At 51.7% G+C, this 19,701-nt stretch overlaps 1 protein-coding gene across 2 annotated transcripts; it reads left to right on the top strand.

Moving 5' to 3' along the window:
- Positions 1 to 7,166: 7,166 nt before the first annotated feature.
- LOC138641649 (zinc finger protein Xfin-like) lies at positions 7,167 to 14,780 on the top strand. 2 transcript variants are annotated; one of them, XM_069729209.1, is made up of 4 exons: positions 7,167 to 7,455; positions 10,055 to 10,139; positions 10,551 to 10,640; positions 10,734 to 14,780. In XM_069729209.1, exons 1-4 carry the CDS (start codon positions 7,270 to 7,272, stop codon positions 14,486 to 14,488), a joined length of 4,116 nt encoding a protein of 1,371 aa, XP_069585310.1. In that variant the 5' UTR covers positions 7,167 to 7,269; the 3' UTR covers positions 14,489 to 14,780. The 2 variants fall into 2 exon arrangements, with proteins under 2 accessions (XP_069585310.1, XP_069585311.1); XM_069729210.1 differs by having other exon boundaries at positions 7,364 to 7,470.
- Positions 14,781 to 19,701: the final 4,921 nt, after the last annotated feature.

Here is a 19,701-nt window from a genome sequence, read left to right as displayed (position 1 = left end):
TGGTGCATAGAGCAACCAAAGTGTAAGCACTCTGTTCCCCCAAAAAAAGGCCGGGAATACACTGAGCAGAGAGCGGCTGTCATACAGCTAGACAAATGGATGGTTACATTTATAGGCTGTTGGCCCTGGAGAAGCCGGGTTTGATAAATATAAGGTCTAGGGTCTTACCAGAGAGAGAGGTCGCCTTGGCATGGCTGGTGGGACACAACTTGAAGGTACTTGATTCAGAAAATGGCTAATTCATAAATATAGTCTGTAGCAAAATATTTAGAATTGAGAGTCCTCAGTGGTTGATACCATATTTTCAGTTCATCATTAAGAGGTAACAAATTGCAGCTTTCGAGACTCCTCCGATCTCTTCATCAGGCAAAGACTAATACAAAATCGCAGTATCTGATTTGAAGATGCAATCTAGATACTCATTGACCAGATGTGTGGCGCAAAGAGCGATCAGACAAATTACCTCATCACAACATAGAAGCTTTTTTTTTTTTTTTCTTTAAAGGGAACCTGTCACCCCGAAAATCCGGGGTGAGGTAAGCCCACCGGCATCAGGGGCTTATCTGCAGCATTCTGTAATGCTGTAGATAAGCCCCCGATGTTACCTGAAAAGGGAGAAAAGGACGTTATATTATACTCACCCAGGGGCGGTGCGGCTGCTGGTCCGGTCGGATGGGCGTCTCCGGTCCGCTGCGGCACCTCCTATCTTCTTTCCATGACGTCCTCTTCTTATCTTCAGCCACGGCTCCGGCGCAGGCGTACTTTGCTCTGCCCTGTTGAGGGCAGAGGATAGCACTGCAGTGCGCAGGCGCCGGAAAGGTCAGAGGCCCGGCGCCTGCGCACTGTAGTACTTTGTCTGCCCTCAACAGGGCAGAGCAAAGTACGCCTGCGCCGGAGCCGTGGCTGAAGATCAGAAGAGGACGTCTTGTAATGAAGATGGGAGGCGCCGCAGCGGACCAGAGACGCCCATCTGACCTGACCAGCAGCGGGACCGCCCCTGGGTGAGTATAATCTAACGTCTTTTTCTCCCTTTTCAGGTAACATCGGGGGCTTATCTACAGCATTACAGAATGCTGTAGATAAGCCCCTGATGCCGGTGGGATTACCTCACCCGGGATTTTCGGGGTGACAGGTGCCCTTTAAGTACGACCACATTTATGTTTGGGTGATTGCAATCATATTGATCTCACAGCAGTATAGGTTCCCATCTTTTCTCGAGGTTAACAGTGACCTTCTCTTTCTGTGCAATCATTTGCCGTTCCTGCGGGCTTGACCCTAAAGTGGATTGAGGGAACGGGCCCTTGGCACATGCATGGTGCTGACTTGGAAGCATGCTGACTCTGGATATTTCGGGTGCCACAAGTCATCAGTGGGTGTAGTCTGGAAGGAAAGACAGACACTGAAGAGTTACTCCATTGAGGGTAGTAGCGTGCTACTGGCTGCTGCTCGCCGCTGTCCTGCTCTCTTTAACGCTCACGCTTGCATACTTTGCTCTACTGCAGGCACAAGCGCACTTATGTTTTAGGCTCTGCTTGCAGTAGGTCAGAGCAAAGTGCTCAGGTGTGAAATTTCACCGGGCTATGTGTCATCCACGTCAATCAGAGCAGGAACATGGCGATCAGAAGACAAGAGGAGGAATAGGAGGAGGAATAGACGCCTCAGCAAGGACACCTGTTGGACTACACCGGACCAGCAGGCTTTACATAGTGTGGGAAAATTTCAAAAGGTTTTTTGGGAGTATAGAGGGTCAGCCAGGAAGTTATGTACCCCTTTATGGAATGCAGCACAGGCACCGATTAAGGTTCTAGTCTTGGTTCAGTCATTGAAAACTGGTGATTGGTTCCCTTTAAAAGCTTTGCAATTTTTTTTTTCCAGTGTTAAAGAAAATCACTGATGGCAAAAACTCAAACTGATGAAAAATACCGGGTTTTATTTCGGACTATAAGACGCACCCCAAATTTGGGGTGAAAATTGCAGAAAAAAAGATTTTTTTTTTTAATCAGATGGGGGTCCGTCTTATTGTTCGATTTTACAGTATCTTACCTGAGGGCTGGCGGTGGCAGAGCAGGGTCACAGGAGGCATGGTATCGGTGGTGATACGGTGGGCAATATGGTGTGCACCTGAGCAGGGTGCCTTCCTGTTTAGGTGGGCGATGCCACGGCCTGGTGTCCATGGGGGGGGGGGGGGGGGGGGATTGCAGCAGTCCCAGTGGTGACGCAGTGGCCCGGTATCAAGGTAAGCAGCAGGGCCGGGTGAATCAGGGCTTTATCGGTGGCGGCGGCCATCTTCCTGAGGCCGCGCGTGCGCAGATGAAGTGCTCTGCTTTCCGGTGCTTTAGGAAAATGGCTGCAGGAGGCCGCGCATGCACAGATGGAGATCGCGGTGGCCATTTTCTTGAAGCAGCGTTTGCAGATTTAGAAAAATGGCCGTCGCGACCTCCATCTGCGCACGCGCAGCCTCAGGAAGATGGCTGCCGCCACCGATTAAAGCCATGATTCACCCGGCACTGCTGCTTACCAGGCCGCTGCGTCACCTCACCTGTGGAAGGGACCCCGCTCACGCCATACCGCTCACTGCGCCTCATCATCCCTGCGCCTCATCATCCCCGCACCTCTGCCGCCGCCACACCACTGCCGGTAAGCCTGCATTCCAACTAGAAGACGCACCCACTTTTTTTTTTTTGGGGGGGGGGGGGGGGAGGGGGAAGTGCGTCTTGTAGTCTGAAAAATACGGTAGTAATGAAGACATCTTAACCTTCGTCAGGCTGCATAATTTTACAACGTTAACAGGCTGCAGAGGTACAATTGTACCTTCATATATATTTTATTGAAATTTGGCCAATATATTCTGGACCAAAACTGCAGAGGTGTCACGAAATTTCAGCCCTCTACGGCTTTCCGAAAAAAAAAAAAAATTATTGCAATTTTAAAGGAATAGTTACAATTGTACCTACTCAGCCGGATGAAGGTTAAGTGAAAAATGCTCCGTGCACAGACCTTGGGTCCAAGGGGTAAAGTTTTTCTTTGCAAAGAGTGACATGTCAAGGTGAGTAGACTTAAGTCTTGCAATACTTCCCCAGGAAATATGCAAAATGTCTCTTCAGAGATGAAGAGGGCTAGAGTGCTAGGTCCACCTATTGGAAGTAGCCATCCTAACAGTCAATATTGACCTTCTAACGAGCTGTCTCATCAATGAGGATAAAAGCCAAAATCTCAATTTGCAGACACTGTTTTTCCAGTACTGCCCATTGTTGGTGCAACGTTTGAGATCTGGTTTAGCTGGGTAAGAAATGTCTGCCGGTGATCCAAGGGGTAACTTTACTCCTTATGGAGAGTGACATGTCAAGCCTGCCATGCCATGGGGAGGAGACTTTTAAGATTTGCAATGCTCTGACAAGGGGCAGTACCCTGAAACACAGTGTCTGCAAATTGAGGTTTTGGCTTTTATCCTAACTCGTGTGACAAGACTCATTATTAGAGGGTCGATATTGACATTTTGCATTGCTTCTTCCAATAGGTGGCGCTGTAGAGTTTGTCTTCTGAAGTGCAAATTTGCAGACACTAGGTGTGACGGGGGATCTATAAATGAACAAATTGGGGGCTTGCTCACACCCATTTTACAGTTAATTATCTCTTAGATAATCCCAGATCTTATCCCATTGTTTGTTCTTGCTTTGAATCTATAATATGGATTTAGGACAGTCTTGAAGACTGTCACTTTTACCTGATGCATCATGTGCAACTTTTTAAAACTTGTACAAGTGATAATACATACAGGGCCTTGAAAAAGTGTTCATACCCTGTGAATTATTTCTTATTACAACCTTAAATGTATTTTATTGGGATTTTATGTGATCCCAACAAAATGTAGCAAATATTTGTGACGTGTAAAGGAAATAATACCGGGTTCTCTATTTTAAAAAATATAAATCTGAATATTGGGTGGTGCATTTGTATTTATCCCCCAGAGTTAGTACTTTGCAGGACCACCTTTCTCTGCAATTACTGCTGCAGTTTCGTGGGGTCTGTCTCCATTTAGAGGTGACAATTTGCCCCTTATTCTTTGCACTCTCGCTCAGTGACATTGGATGGAGGCGTCTGTGATCAGTAATTTTCACGCCTTGTCACAGATTCTCTGGGATTTGGGTCTGGACTGTGACTGCGCCACAGGAATATGCTCTGATCTAAACCCTCCATTGTAGCTCTGGCAGGAGGTTTAGGGTCGGTGTCCTGCTGGAAGGTGAACCTACGCCCCAGTTACATTTTTTTTTTCTGAAATAGTGATTATCTAGGCAGTATCCTTCATAAGCGAGTGGTAGATATGAAACTGTATGATCGACATGACTAAAAGAAATCTGCTTCTGCCTCCACTTACCAGAGCGTTCTAGCGGTGTCTTCCGCTCAGTGAGGGATCAGATTATAGTTGCTGCCCATACAAGTCTATGGAGAAGGCACAGCAGAGCACGAGGAAGGCGCAAGAGACAGGATTGGGCGCAAGCGTCGTGATATGCCCACATGTATGTCAATGCAGAGCGGCGATCAGGTGCTGAACAGATTCTCATCCACATAAAACAGGGAAAAAAGTTGCTGATCTCTGTGACCGCTGAAAGCAAATAGTATGTGTGTGATCATGTGACGATGGCTCGACCTGAAGACAGCGCTGACTCCTGGGCTTCCTTACCAAAAAACCCTTTTAATCCAACAGGAAACAGTTTTGAGATGTGAGTGGATGGGTTTAACCCCTTCCAGGTCCACAATGGGCTGTATGGCCTCAGGAGCAGCGCCACTAACCAGCCTCTCACAGCAGCCGTCTCAGGAGCAGCACCACTCCGCACAGGGCAGCCGCTAACCTGCCTCACAGCAGCCGTCTCAGGAGCAGCACCACTCCGCACAGGGCAGCCGCTAACCTGCCTCTTGCAGCAGGCATGTCAAGGGCAGCACCACTCCCGCACAGGGCAGCCGCTAATCAGCCTCTCGCAGTTGTGTCAGGGGCAGCACCACTCCGCACAGGGCAGACGCTAATCTGCCTCACAGCAGCCGTGTCAGGAGCAGCACCACTCCGCACAGGGCAGCCGCTAACCTGCCTCTCGCAGTTGTGTCAGGGGCAGCACCACTCCGCACCAGGCAGCCGCTAACCTGCCTCACAGCAGCCGTGTCAGGAGCAGCACCACTCCGCACAGGGCAGCCGCTAACCTGCCTCTTGCATCAGCAGGGTCGGGAGCAATGCTGTGGGGTCGGGGGCAGTACCACGGGGGTCGGGGGCAGTACCACGGGGGTCCGGGGCAGTACCACGGGGTCGGGGGCAGTACCGCGGGGTCGGGGGCAATGCCGCAGGGTCGGGGGTAGTGCCGTGTGGTCGGGAGCAGTATCGCAGGGTCGGGGGCAGTGCCGCGGGGGTCGGGGGCAGTGCCGCGGGGGTCGGGGGCAGTGCCGCGGGGGTCGGGGGCAGTGCCGCGGGGTCGGGGGCAGTGCCGCGGGGGTCGGGGGCAGTGCCGCGGGGTCGGGGGCAGTACCGCGGGGTCGGGGGCAATGCCGCAGGGTCGGGAGCAGTATCGCAGGGTCGGGGGCAATGCCGCAGGGTCGGGAGCAGTGCCGTGTGGTCGGGGGCAGTGCCGCGGGGGTCGGGGGCAGTGCCGCAGGGTCGGGAGCAGTATCGCAGGGTCGGGGGCAATGCCGCAGGGTCGGGAGCAGTGCCGTGTGGTCGGGGGCAGTGCCGCGGGGGTCGGGGGCAGTACCACGGGGGTCAGGGGCAGTACCGCGGGGTCGGGGGCAATGCCGCATGGTCGGGAGCAGTGCTGCGGGGTCGGGGGCAGTGCCGCAGGGTCGGGAGCAGTATCGCAGGGTCGGGAGCAGTGCCGTGTGGTCGGGGGCAGTGCCGTGTGGTCGGGGGCAGTGCCGTGTGGTCGGGGGCAGTGCCGTGTGGTCGGGGGCAGTGCCGTGTGGTCGGGGGCAGTGCCGCGGGGGTCGGGGGCAGTACCGCGGGGTCGGGGGCAATGCCGCAGGGTCGGGAGCAATGCCGCAGGGTCGGGGGCAGTGCCGTGTGGTCGGGGGCAGTGCCGTGTGGTCGGGGGCAGTGCCGCAGGGTCGGGGGCAGTACCGCGGGGTCGGGGGTGTACCGCGGGGTCGGGGGCAGTGCCGTGTGGTCGGGGGCAATGCCGCAGGGTCGGGAGCAGTATCGCAGGGTCGGGGGCAATGCCGCAGGGTCGGGAGCAGTATCGCAGGGTCGGGGGCAGTGCCGCGGGGGTCGGGGGCAGTGCCGTGTGGTCGGGGGCAGTGCCGCGGGGGTCGGGGGCAGTATCGCAGGGTCAGGGGCAGTACCGCGGGGTCGGGGGCAGTGCCGCGGGGTCGGGGGCAGTGCCGCGGGGTCGGGGGCAGTGCCGCGGGGTCGGGGGCAATGCCGCAGGGTCGGGAGCAGTATCGCAGGGTCGGGGGCAGTGCCGCGGGGGTCGGGGGCAGTGCCGCGGGGGTCGGGGGCAGTGCCGTGTGGTCGGGGGCAGTGCCGCGGGGTCGGGGGCAGTGCCGCGGGGTCGGGGGCAGTGCCGCGGGGTCGGGGGCAGTGCCGCGGGGTCGGGGGCAGTGCCGCGGGGTCGGGGGCAATGCCGCGGGGTCGGGGGCAGTGCCGCGGGGGTCGGGGGCAGTGCCGCGGGGGTCGGGGGCAGTGCCGCGGGGGTCGGGGGCAGTGCCGCGGGGGTCGGGGGCAGTGCCGCGGGGGTCGGGGGCAGTGCCGCGGGGTCCATAAAACTACATATTCTAAAAGCAAAGTCCCAAAATCTTCCGGTTTCTGCACCTCTGCCAAAAAATGCAGTAAAAAGCGATAAAAACACCTAAAGGAACCAATAAACCCGTCATCTCACCGCGCAGAAAGCGGCCGAGGCGCCGTCCATAGAGCTGCACGTTCTGGGTCTCGGAAAACTGTAAAGAAAAAAAAAATGAAAAATTCTCGTAAGTTGCGAGTTTGTTCCCCGGGAATAATGAAACCGCAGAGTCCGGCATCGCCGCCATCGCTCTGACCGCAGAATCCCGCACCCGGAGGCCTAAAAACACGGAGGAAAGCGGTTTACTCGCGGCTCCTCCACACGCGGAGGTTTTCTTCATGTATTTTATCAGATTATGTCCCGAAGAAACCGGCAGTGACGCGGGTTCTGCCGCCCCTCAGAGAAGCCTCCGCCGGGAGGGTCTGCGCCTCATCACCCTCCACTGACCGTGTACCGCACAGTGAGGACCGCGGCCCGCAGTCACCGGACGGCACAGTCCCCCTCCAGCAGGACGATGCCCGCAGTGCACTGTGGGATATGTAGTCCGCACATTGTGGGCGTGTACGGCGCTCAGAAATCCCCAGAATGCAGTGCGGCGGTCACTGACCATAGGCTGAGGCTCTCCCGGTACTTCCTTTGTCTGTTCCTACCGGAGCTGCGGCTCATCAACAAGAGCAGCATCATGGCAACCGGCAGTCAGGTACCAGCATGTACGGTGTGTCCAGTTCACGTAACGTCCGCAGCGTCACTGAGAGGTCACCACACGAGCCCTCCAGAAATGCGGCCTCCCCGGGTCCCCCAGTACAGCGCGTCCTCCCCAGATCCCCCACGAAGGGGCGTCTTCCCCAGATCCCCCAGTACAGCGCGTCCTCCCCAGATCCCCCACGAAGGGGCGTCTTCCCCAGATCCCCCAGTACAGCGCGTCCTCCCCAGATCCCCCACGACGGGGCGTCTTCCCCAGATCCCCCACGACGGGGCGTCTTCCCCAGATCCCCCACGACGGGGCGTCTTCCCCAGATCCCCCACGACGGGGCGTCCTCCCCAGATCCCCCACGACGGGGCGTCCTCCCCAGATCCCCCACGACGGGGCGTCTTCCCCAGATCCCCCACGACGGGGCGTCCTCCCCAGATCCCCCACGACGGGGCGTCTTCCCCAGATCCCCCACGACGGGGCGTCCTCCCCAGATCCCCCACGACGGGGCGTCCTCCCCAGATCCCCCACGACGGGGCGTCCTCCCCAGATCCCCCCACGACAGCGCGTCCTCCCCAGATCCCCCACGACGGGGCGTCCTGCCCAGATCCCCCACGACGGGGCGTCCTGCCCAGATCCCCCACGACGGGGCGTCTTCCCCAGATCCCCCACGACGGGGCGTCTTCCCCAGATCCCCCACGACAGGGCGTCTTCCCCAGATCCCCCACGACAGGGCGTCCTGCCCAGATCCCCCACGACAGCGCGTCCTCCCCAAGATCCCCCACGACAGCGCGTCCTCCCCAGATCACCCACGACAGGGCGTCCTCCCCAGATCCCCCACGACAGCGCGTCCTCCCCGGGTCCCCCAGTACAGCGCGTCCTCCCCAGATCCCCCACGAAGGGGCGTCTTCCCCAGATCCCCCAGTACAGCGCGTCCTCCCCAGATCCCCCACGACAGCGCGTCCTGCCCAGATCCCCCACGACAGCGCGTCCTCCCCAGATCCCCCACGACAGCGCGTCCTCCCCAGATCCCCCACGACAGGGCGTCCTGCCCAGATCCCCCACGACAGCGCGTCCTCCCCAGATCCCCCACGACAGCGCGTCCTCCCCAGATCCCCCACGACAGGGCGTCCTGCCCAGATCCCCCACGACAGCGCGTCCTCCCCAGATCCCCCACGACAGCGCGTCCTGCCCAGATCCCCCACGATGAAGTGTCCTGCCCAGATCCCCCACGACAGGGCGTCCTCCCCAGATCCCCCACGATGAAGTGTCCTGCCCAGATCCCCCACGACAGCGCGTCCTGCCCAGATCCCCCACGACAGCGCGTCCTCCCCAGATCCCCCACGACAGCGCGTCCTGCCCAGATCCCCCACGACAGCGCGTCCTGCCCAGATCCCCCACGACAGCGCGTCCTCCCCAGATCCCCCACGATGAAGTGTCCTCCCCAGATCCCTGAGAACAGCGCGTCCTCCCCAGATCCCCCACGACAGGGCGTCCTGCCCAGATCCCCCACGACAGCGCGTCCTGCCCAGATCCCCCACGACAGCGCGTCCTGCCCAGATCCCCCACGATGAAGTGTCCTGCCCAGATCCCCCACGACAGGGCGTCCTCCCCAGATCCCCTACGATGAAGTGTCCTGCCCAGATCCCCCACGACAGCGCGTCCTGCCCAGATCCCCCACGACAGCGCGTCCTCCCCAGATCCCCCACGACAGCGCGTCCTGCCCAGATCCCCCACGACAGCGCGTCCTGCCCAGATCCCCCACGACAGCGCGTCCTCCCCAGATCCCCCACGATGAAGTGTCCTCCCCAGATCCCTGAGAACAGCGCGTCCTCCCCAGATCCCCCACGACAGGGCGTCCTGCCCAGATCCCCCACGATGAAGTGTCCTCCCCAGATCCCTGAGAACAGCGCGTCCTCTCCAGATCCCCCACGATGACGCGTCCTCCCCAGATTAGAGCGAGATCCCGCATAACGCGTCATCTGCAGATCCCCATAACTAGTGATGAGCGAGCATGCTCAAGTTTCAACCGAGTATTGCTGATGTTTGGATCCCTGCCCCACGTTTCGTCGCTGTAATACAACCAATAAACATGGCTACAGTGTAACCGTGCGTGGCAGGCGATAATTCCTGCATCTTTGAGCCATGCAACCTGCAGGGCAGGGATCTGAGCATCGCATCCAAGCATCGGCCATACTTGGCTGAGACTCGAGCATGCTCGGAAAACTCACGTAACGAGCACACTCGCTCATCACTACCCATAACAGCGCATCCTCCGCAGATCCCCCATAACAGCGCGTCCTTCGCAGATTCCCCCATAACAGCGCGTCCTTCGCAGATTCCCCCATAACAGCGCGTCCTTCGCAGATTCCCCCATAACAGCGCGTCCTTCGCAGATTCCCCCATAACAGCGCGTCCTTCACAGATTCCCCATAACAGCGCGTCCTTCGCAGATTCCCCATAACAGCGCGTCATCCCCAGATTCCCCCATAACAGCGCGTCCTTCGCAGATTCCCCCATAACAGCGCGTCCTCCGCAGATCCCCCGACTTCTCTAGTCTCTTTAGATTGAGTCGACATTTGATGATGATGCTTTTTGTTTCTCCCAGAGTGAGTGGCGGAGTCTCAGCCCGTCCCAGAGGGATCTGTACAAGTCGGTGATAACAGACAATTACCAGAGCGTGCTTTCCTTAGGTAAGACCTGACTTGGCCAGGTGTGGGTGGACTGATTCTGGATTTGTCACAGAGGTGCAGAAGATTCATATCCTGTAATTGTAGATAACATGTCACCTCTGTGGCGAGATGTATTTCTGTGAGGTGTTTACAAGTCATCTACATCTGTATCTACATCCTGCTTAGTGGCAGGTCTAGGTGTGGCCATTCATCAAGATGGTGTTAGGGTTTCTAACAGTCATTGTAGAATTACAATATTTTGGTTAGCGAGGACCTCACATCTTGCAGAAATGCCGCAGATATTTAGAAATGGGTCTCAGAATAGTTCCACCATTTCTGGTTTTATGTACCCACCATGATGGCCACCCTATATCTTTCCTTCTACAAAACTCTGCCTGAACTCCACCTGTAAACATCATCTTCAATTTGCAGATTACGAGATGTACAAGCCTGAAGTCATGTCTAGAATTGAAGGTGGTCAGGAACCATGGACCAGAGATTGTCCTGGTGGCAAAGACCAAGGTGAGAGATTATTTTTTTTTCCAACCAGCCCGTGAGTCGCTGAAGTCTTACAATTTCATTTGGTAACTTGGTTTTGTTTATTTTATGTAACAGAAACAGAATATGGAGCAGCATGGGAAGCTGGTATGGTTGGTCAAGACCACCAGATGATCTACCAAGAAGAAATGGGAGTAGAACATGAAAACCAGATCTTGCCACAAACTCCCCCAGACATGGAGATCTCTGAAGAGAAACCTCACATTTGTAGCTGCTGTGGTAAAAGCTTCAGTTGTTACACTGCTGTGGAGAGACATCGGGCCTTGTGTGAACAGCAGCATATGACCAAACTGCAAAAAACTCGCCAAAGGCAGAGGCCATTCCATTGCTCAGAATGTAAGAAGAACTTTTCAGAACGATCCACTCTTCTGCGGCATCGGAAGACACATTCTGGTGAGAGACCGTACAAGTGCTTGGACTGTCACAAAGCGTTTAGTCAGAGTTCTGCTTTAACAAAGCATCGGAGGAGCCACACCGGGGAGAGGCCTTACTGCTGCTCTGTATGCTCAAAGGGCTTCATCCAAAATTCTGACCTGGTTAAACACATTCGAACCCACACTGGAGAAAGGCCGTATCAGTGTTCTACCTGCCCTAAGAGCTTTGCAGAAAGTTCTGCTTTGATTAAACACAAGAGAACACACATTACAAATCGTCCCCAAAGTAGAAATCAAATTAAACAGGTGAAAATAGAGGCAAGTGCGCCGATCAAAGAGCAGAGCGTACAGCGTGCTCAGGGGAATAAGACTGGAGCAGTAGACTCTCAGTACACATGTGCAGACTGTGGGAAGTCATGGAAGCAGTGGACATCCTTCATCCGACATCAAACGATGCATTCGAGAGAGAAATCCCACAAGTGCTTACATTGCAGCAAGAGCTTCATCCAGAGGTCTGACTTGGTCAAGCACATGAGGACACATTCTGGAGACAGACCTTATCAGTGCGTACAGTGCAACAAAGGCTTCATCCAGAAATCTGACCTGGTGAAGCATCACCGGACGCACACCGGAGAAAGGCCATTCCCGTGCACTCACTGTCACAAGATGTTTGCTGAACGATCTGCCTTGGCCAAACACCAGAGAACGCACACGGGGGAAAAGCCCTACAGGTGCCCGACCTGTGGGAGAGGTTTTTCTCAGAAATCAAATCTCCTATTGCACCAAAGAATTCACTCTGGAGATCGTCCTTACAGTTGTTCTCAGTGTGATCGGACATTTATACAGAAGTCAGATTTGGTGAAGCATCAGGTAGTGCACACAAGGCAGCAGTGTTTATCCGTCAGCCCTACAGCGAAGGAATCCTGTTCTTACTTGTGTGGCGAGTGTGGTCTGTGCTTCGACCACTGGTCTGATTTCCAAAAGCATACCCTGGTGCACGGTGGACATAATCTTTTCCGATGCACCGAGTGCAACAAGGACTTCATCCTGAAGTCAGATCTGTTGAAACATATCCAAAGCCACAAGGTAGACAAGCCCCATCTCTGCAAGATATGTTCTAAGAGTTTCATGCAAAAGTCCGATCTCCTCAAACATTGTCGGACCCACACAGGGGAACGTCCGTACACATGTCAGTGTTGTAACAAGACCTTTGCAGAGAAATCTGCTTTAATGAAGCACGGTCGAATCCACACGGGGGAAAGGCCACATAAGTGTTCTCTGTGTGAGAAAGCCTTTCTGCAGAGGTCAGCGCTGACGAAACACATGAGGAAACATACGGGAGAAAGGCCTTATGCCTGTGGTCAGTGTGGAAAGCGCTTCATTCAGAATTCAGATCTAGTCAAACACCAAAGAATCCACACTGGGGAGAAGCCCTATCATTGCATGGAATGTGATAAAAGATTTACAGAAGGGTCGTCTTTGGTGAAACATCGTAGAACACACAAAGGAGCGAAGCCGTATAAGTGTCAACAGTGTGAGAAGACGTTTACACAAAACTCGGACTTAATTAAACATAATTTACTTCACATTGTAGAAGAACCACCGGCCACCACCGCTTTTCATGAAATAATCATTGTAGACCCAGAGTATCTGAACAAGAATACGATGGAAGAGGGGTACCCGTATCGATGCACAGAGTGTTCCAATGTGTTCCATAATAGACCAGCCTTTAAGAAGCATCTGAGAACACACAATATAGAAAGACAGTACCCATGCAGCAAGTGTCCCAGGACCTTCTTACAGACCTCAGACTTAGTCAAACATTTGCGAACCCATACGGGAGAACGGCCCTTTCACTGTGCAAAGTGTGGGAAAGCTTTCATTCAGAATTCAGACTTTGTAAAACACCAAAGAACCCACACAGGGGAACGGCCATTCAAGTGTGACATGTGCGACCGTGGCTTTGTTCAAAAATCTGCACTGACGAAACACATGAGGACTCACACTGGTGAAAAACCGTATCGATGTGAGCTCTGTGGGAAATGTTTTATCCAGAACTCTGATCTAGTGAAGCATCGGAGGATCCACACAGGAGAGAAGCCATACCGCTGCCCTGAATGTGATAAGACCTTCACCGAGGGGTCGTCCCTGATCAAACACCGCAGGATTCACAATAGATTGCAGCCATACCCATGCAAAGAATGTGGAAAAAAGTTTAGTCAGAGCCCCAATCTCCTTAAACACATGAAATGGCATGATGAAGAAAAATCACGTCTAGCTGGCGCGCTCAAGAACAAAGTTGTAGTCTCTCAGAGACTTGACCGCACAGTTTCCTTAACACACAAGAAGGAGGGAGGTAAAAGGTTGTTTCCATGTAGTGTGTGTGGAAACAGATTTACGTACAAGTCCGTGCTAATTAAACATTTACGGATTCACACGGGAGAGCGACCCTACAAGTGCAACCTATGTGTCAGGAGCTTCATCCAAAAATCAGACCTTGTGAAGCATTACCGTACACACACAGGTGAGAGACCATATCACTGCCAGGAATGTGGACGGAACTTTGTTGAACAGTCAACTTTGTCTAAACATCAGAAAACGCACCGCAGAACTGAGGAGGAGAGCATCGTGTCACAGAATCCAGGACTTCAGCACCAAATCACCTACTGGGGGGAATCAGCGGACAGTCCCGGGAGTTTGACACCAAAGTTTCACATTATTAAGCAAGATGATAATCTTCCGATCATTCCTTTAGGCAGTTCTAAAAGTTTACCCTCCTTACTTAAGCATAAAAGAAAGGTGACAAAAACACAGTCGTACACTTGTCCAGAATGCAGTAAGACGTTCAGCCATCGCTCCGTGTTCTTAACCCACAAGAAGACTCATGGAGATCAGCTCCATGTCTGCAGTGTGTGTGGCAAAAAAGTCAGCCAAAGATCGGCCCTGGTGAAACACATGAGGACACACACTGGAGAGAAACCCTATCAGTGTCACACGTGTGCAAAGTCTTTCATTCAGAATTCGGATTTAGTGAAGCACGTGAGAACCCACACAGGAGAGAAACCATACAAGTGTGACCTTTGCGAGAAATGCTTCATCGATCGGTCTGCAGTGGTGAAACACCTGAGGACTCACACTGGAGAGCGCCCACACAAGTGTCAGGAGTGTGGGAAAGGATTTGTGCAAAAATCTGACCTGGCAAAACATATGAGGCTTCACACAGGTGAGAACATGTATCCGTGCGCCTCGTGTCACCAAACATTCAGCTCTCATTCTGCCTTCGTCAAACACAGACATAAGTGCTCCGAGGTGATGTCGTACCAAGACCCCAACCTCTTCTACCCGGATATGTTAACCTGGGAAGAGCAGCCACCTCCTGAGGCTCTTAACATAGAAGGTTCTAGATTATTGATGAGGGCATCAGGAGTGGCCCTGTGATGGATGTCGGTATACAGTCAGCAGAGGGGATATAAAAAACAAAACAAAAGACAAACGACATGAATGGAAACTAAGTCTGTAAAGTTAAGGGTTGAATTGAATTCTGAAAGTAAAACTAGAATTTACAGCATAGTCTTTAGCATCCTGGGTATATGGTGTGATTAGGTGGCCAGAGCTTAAAATCCAAAATCTGCATTTTTTTTTCTTAGCAAATATAAGGGGAAATCTAAGCCACTAAGAACCTTTATGTTCATGTTTCTGAGAATAAAGCTCCATCATTATTTTATCCTCACTCGAGTGCTGGACATAGTTTCATTGTCTGCTATGTGCGATGCTGTACCCCTGACTTCTAGGCAAGCTGTTGGCGTTTATCTAGTTCACAGTCTAAGGCCACCTTCACACGTCCTGATATTTCTGGTACTGTAGAAACCAATAGCAGTGCTATCTGTGTCCGTGTGTAACATACGTGTGGCATTCATGTTCCGCATCAGTGGGACACTTACTGATGCCTGGGACAAAGCAGTACTGTTAACGCTGTTCCCAGGCACCGGGTGCTGATTGCAGTTCTCATCATTGTCCCCTGGTCTTCCTGCAATCAGGCAACGCTGATGAGACTTGTAGTCAGCACCGGCTGTCTGTGTATTAAGCAAATTAAATAAATGGAAAAAAAAAAAAAAAAAAAGCATGCTGCCCCCCTTAATTTTCCTAACCAGCTGAGGGAAAGCCAACAGCTGCTGTTAATATTCTGGGAAGGGGATAATGGCCATATAGGTTCCCAGCGTATTAATATCAGCTCACAGTGTTTTGCTTAGCCTTTACTGATTATTATAGGGCAACCTCCCTATATTTACTAACCAGAGAAGGCTAAACAGACATCTGTGGGCTGATAACAGGCTGGACGGGGCCATAGATACTGGCCCCCTTCCAGACTAAGAACATTAGTCCTCCGCTGCCCCAGAAATGGCGCATCAATTACATGTGCCAAATCTAGCCCTTCGCCTCCGCTGTTCCCACTTTCCCTGGTGCGGTGGCAAGTGGGGTAATAGTTCTGGAGTTTAAGTCAGCTGATTTATGTTCGCTGAAATCAACCCCATGGGTTACTAACCCCATAATCAAATTTAATAAAAGACACACAAAGATTTTAATTAACATTCCCCCGACCCTTTTTTACCCATTTATTAGCCAAAATTTTTTAGTAATCCTCACCTTTCCGCTGAATCTATAATGCTCATTGTCACGGATCCCAACTCCGTGGTGTCACTAATTCGTCACGTATCCGCTCTCAGCATGCGGCTTGGGGTTGTGCCTGCAAGGTTTAATCTATCTCCCCACTCTCAGTCCAGCATTCAACCTCTTGTTTCTACAAGACTGGGGAGTCCACCACTCATTTGTGGGTCATTTGCACTTAAGCTGTTCCATCCAGCATGTCCACATGGATATTCCTTCTCTGAACCCTGCTTATACAGGAACTATACAGATGATCAGGTTTTAAATACATTAGATAGGGATTATATACATTAGTTAGGACTGCTCTATGTCTAGGTATATGGGTATACCTTGACAATTGGTGGAGCAGCTTAGTATACATTTTTTTGCAATAAAATGTATACTATCGACTAAATACCCAGGTTATTTTCCCCATCTTTTGACTAGCACTTGCTTATTACTGTGATTTTTTTTTTTTACAACAGAGTATTTTTGACCTCACTGTGTTCTTTTGTGTATCCAGGTGATGTAGTGAGAGATGACTTCAGTGAAGCGACCGCTCACTTCACCAGTCATGCCGATTTTGAGAACCGCTGTCTGTGAACGCCTGTAACTTTAATGCCATCACCGCCAGTCACATGCAGCTGTGCACTCATGCTTAGCATGAGCAGTCACATTACTGATGTTACCGCTCACCGAACCGTCAGCCTAATGGATTATGAGCTGGCTTAGATTTTTTGGTTAATAGATAGGTAAGAGGGTCAGGGAGTGTTTATTTCAATTAAAGGACTCTACTCTGTGTGACTATTAAATTTGATTATGTGGTTAGTAATTGAGGGGGTTTAATAGATGCCTCTCAAGTACTAACTCCTGGGCTTGATGTCAGCGGACATAACTATTACCCCACACCAGGGCAAGTGGGAAGAGCGGAGGCTAAGCTTCAGATTTGGCTCATCTACTGGTTGCGCCATTTCTGTGGCGGGTGAGGTTTTCAGTCTATGATGAGGACAATAACCATATCCATGGTCTTGTCCCAGCTTATTAATATCAGCCCACAGCTGTCTTTTCAGCCTTTGCTGGTTAGTAACTATTGGGGGACCCCCCTATAATAACCAGTAAAGGCTAAGCAAACAACTGTGAGCTGTAATTAATAGGCTGGGAACCTTTGTTGGCCCCTTGCCAGAATATTAACACCTACTGGTCTGCTTTCCCTCAACTGGTTAGAAAAATTTAACAGTGACTTCACGCAGTTATTTTTATTTAATACACATCTGGCTAGTGCTGACCAAGTCTCATCAGCATCGCCTGGTCTCGCTAATCGCAGGCGACAATAATGAGACCTGCATTCAGCACCTGGGAACATCGCTAACTACTGCTTTTACCAGGTGGCGGTACATGTCACACAGATGTCATCCCGGTGTCATCAGTGTGCAGGAAGTATTGCGGACCATGTTGCTGGCAAGACATGGATGTCAATGTGTATTGCACACATGGTCGGTGGAAACAGTGACCTGTGCGGAGACCCATTGATTTGAATGTGTCTACATGTATAAGTGTCTCTGGTATTTGTATAAATTGCCACAATACATACAGTGTCGTGTGAGAGGCCTAAGCCACTAATCTGCCCAACCCAGCTGAGAATTGCAGGGATGTTACCCCTCTTTAGAAGCTCCTGCTCATAAAGACTCCAGGGGCTAAGAAATGTAGGCTCATGAGTCCAACTCCAACAATGTGTGTAGACCTAGTTGGAAGGGGAGCAATGTCCTCCCTAGTGAAGTCCCCAGGCTAGACACTGTCCACACTAGGGGAAGAAAAGTTATAACGTGACCAAAATACACATATATATATATATTATTAACATTAAAGGGGAACGTAGATATGTGCAGCCATAGAGAGTCACTAACAATGTAGCCCTCAGCTAATGATATAACCTGTAATGAAAACCACAACCACGAGAGGACCTGGGGGATACGGATATCACCCCACTGTCACCAATTTGTGATGGAGCTTACATGGTTACAGCTCTCTGGCACCCCTTACGCTCAGGTCAATCAGGGAACTGCACCTAGGATAAGTATACATCTCTCCAACCCTTCACTGCCAGGTTCCCCCAATAACACCAGAACGGTATGCTGCCACCAGTTCCTCGTTAGATATAAGCCCGGTCCGTTATCAAGCTTAGCTTATATCAGGTCAGAAACCAACCCCAGGTAGCGTATAAGTACTAGCCGAACTCATGAATGTGGGAAATCGGGTTTTGAGATAAAAGAGCAGCCCAAAATTTGATATTTTAATTGCTGAAAGGTGCACTAGAAACTACAAATATATACCGATAAGGGGAGCTTGCTCATCTCTCCAAATCACACCTCACCACTTGTGCGCTTAACCCCATCCCACCTCCTCCCCAACCTCACCACCACACTAATCCCATCCCTAACCCATCTTTTCAACCTATCACTAACTTCTGGTACCTTCCCCTCTGCTTTCAAACATGCCACAATCACATTTATCCTCAAAAAGCCATCCCTTGACCCAAGCGCTATGTCCAGCTATCGCCCCATATCTTTGCTCCCATTTGCATCCAAACTCCTTGAGCAGCACATCCATACTGAACTTTCCTCTCACTTTGCATCTAACTCTCTCTTCGACAACCTACAATCTGCCTTCTGTCCCCACCATTCCACTGAGACTGCCCTGACCAAAATTACTAACGACTTACCTACAGCCAAAGCTAACAGACAGTTCTCTATACTCCATCTAGACCTGTCCTCTGCCTTCGACACAGTTGACCACTGCCTCCTACTACAGATCCACTCTTCCTTTGGTGTCAAAGACCTTGCCCGATCTTGGATCTCCTCATACCTTACCAACCGCACATTTAGCGTTTCCTACTTCCGTACTACCTCTTCATCTCACCCCCTCTCTGTTGGTGTCCCTCAAGGCCCTGTCCTTGGGCCCTTACTCTTCTCAATCTATACACTCTGCCTGGGACAACTCATAAGGTCCTATGGCTTCCAGTACCACATTTATGCTGATGACACTCAGATCTATCTCTCTGGCCCAGATGTCACCTCTCTGCTCTCCAGGATCCCAGAGTGTCTCTCAGCCATATCCTCCTCTCACTTTCTCAAGCTCAATGTGGACAAATCTGAACTACTGTATATACTAGAGTATAAGCCGACCCGAGTATAAGCCGACCCCCCTAATTTTGCCACAAAAAACTGGGAAAACTTATTGACTCGAGTATAAGCCTAGGGTGGAAAATGCAGCAGCTACTGGTAAATTTCAAAAATAAAAATAGATGCTCCATACCATTCATTATTGCCCCATAGATGCTCCATATGCAACTGTGCTATATAGAATGCTCTATACCGTTCATTATGGCCCCATAGATGCTCCATAGAAAGCTGTGCCATATATATATTGCTCTGCACCGTTGATTATGGCCCCATAGATGCTCCTTATAAAGCTGTGCCCCATATGTATTGCTCTGCACCATTGATTATGGCCCCATAGATGCTCCTTATAAAGCTGTTCCCCATATACGGTATATTGTTCTGCACCATTGATTATGGCCCCATAGATGCTCCATATAAAGCTGTGCCCCATATACGGTATATTGCTCTGCACCATTGATTATGGCCCCATAGATGCTCCTTATAAAGCTGTGCCCCATATACGGTATATTGTTCTGCACCATTGATTATGGCCCCATAGATGCTCCATATAAAGCTGTGCCATATAGAATGTTCTGCACCGTTGATTATGGCCCCATAGGTGCTCCATATATAATGCTGTGCCCCATATATATTGCTCTGCACCGTTGATTATTGCCCCATAGTTGCTCCATATAATGCTGTGCCATATAGAATGCTGGTGCTGCAATAAAAAAAAAAAAAAAAAAAAATCACTCACCTTTCTTGCTCAGGACGCCAGCGCTTTCAATATTTACCTGCTCCTCGTGCGGCTCCGTCTCCAGCACTGACGCTCAGGAGAGGGCGCGCACT

Source organism: Ranitomeya imitator, chromosome 6 (assembly GCF_032444005.1).
Source record: "Ranitomeya imitator isolate aRanImi1 chromosome 6, aRanImi1.pri, whole genome shotgun sequence".
NCBI classification, from domain to species: Eukaryota; Metazoa; Chordata; class Amphibia; order Anura; family Dendrobatidae; genus Ranitomeya; species Ranitomeya imitator.
This window is presented reverse-complemented; position numbering and strand designations above follow the sequence as displayed.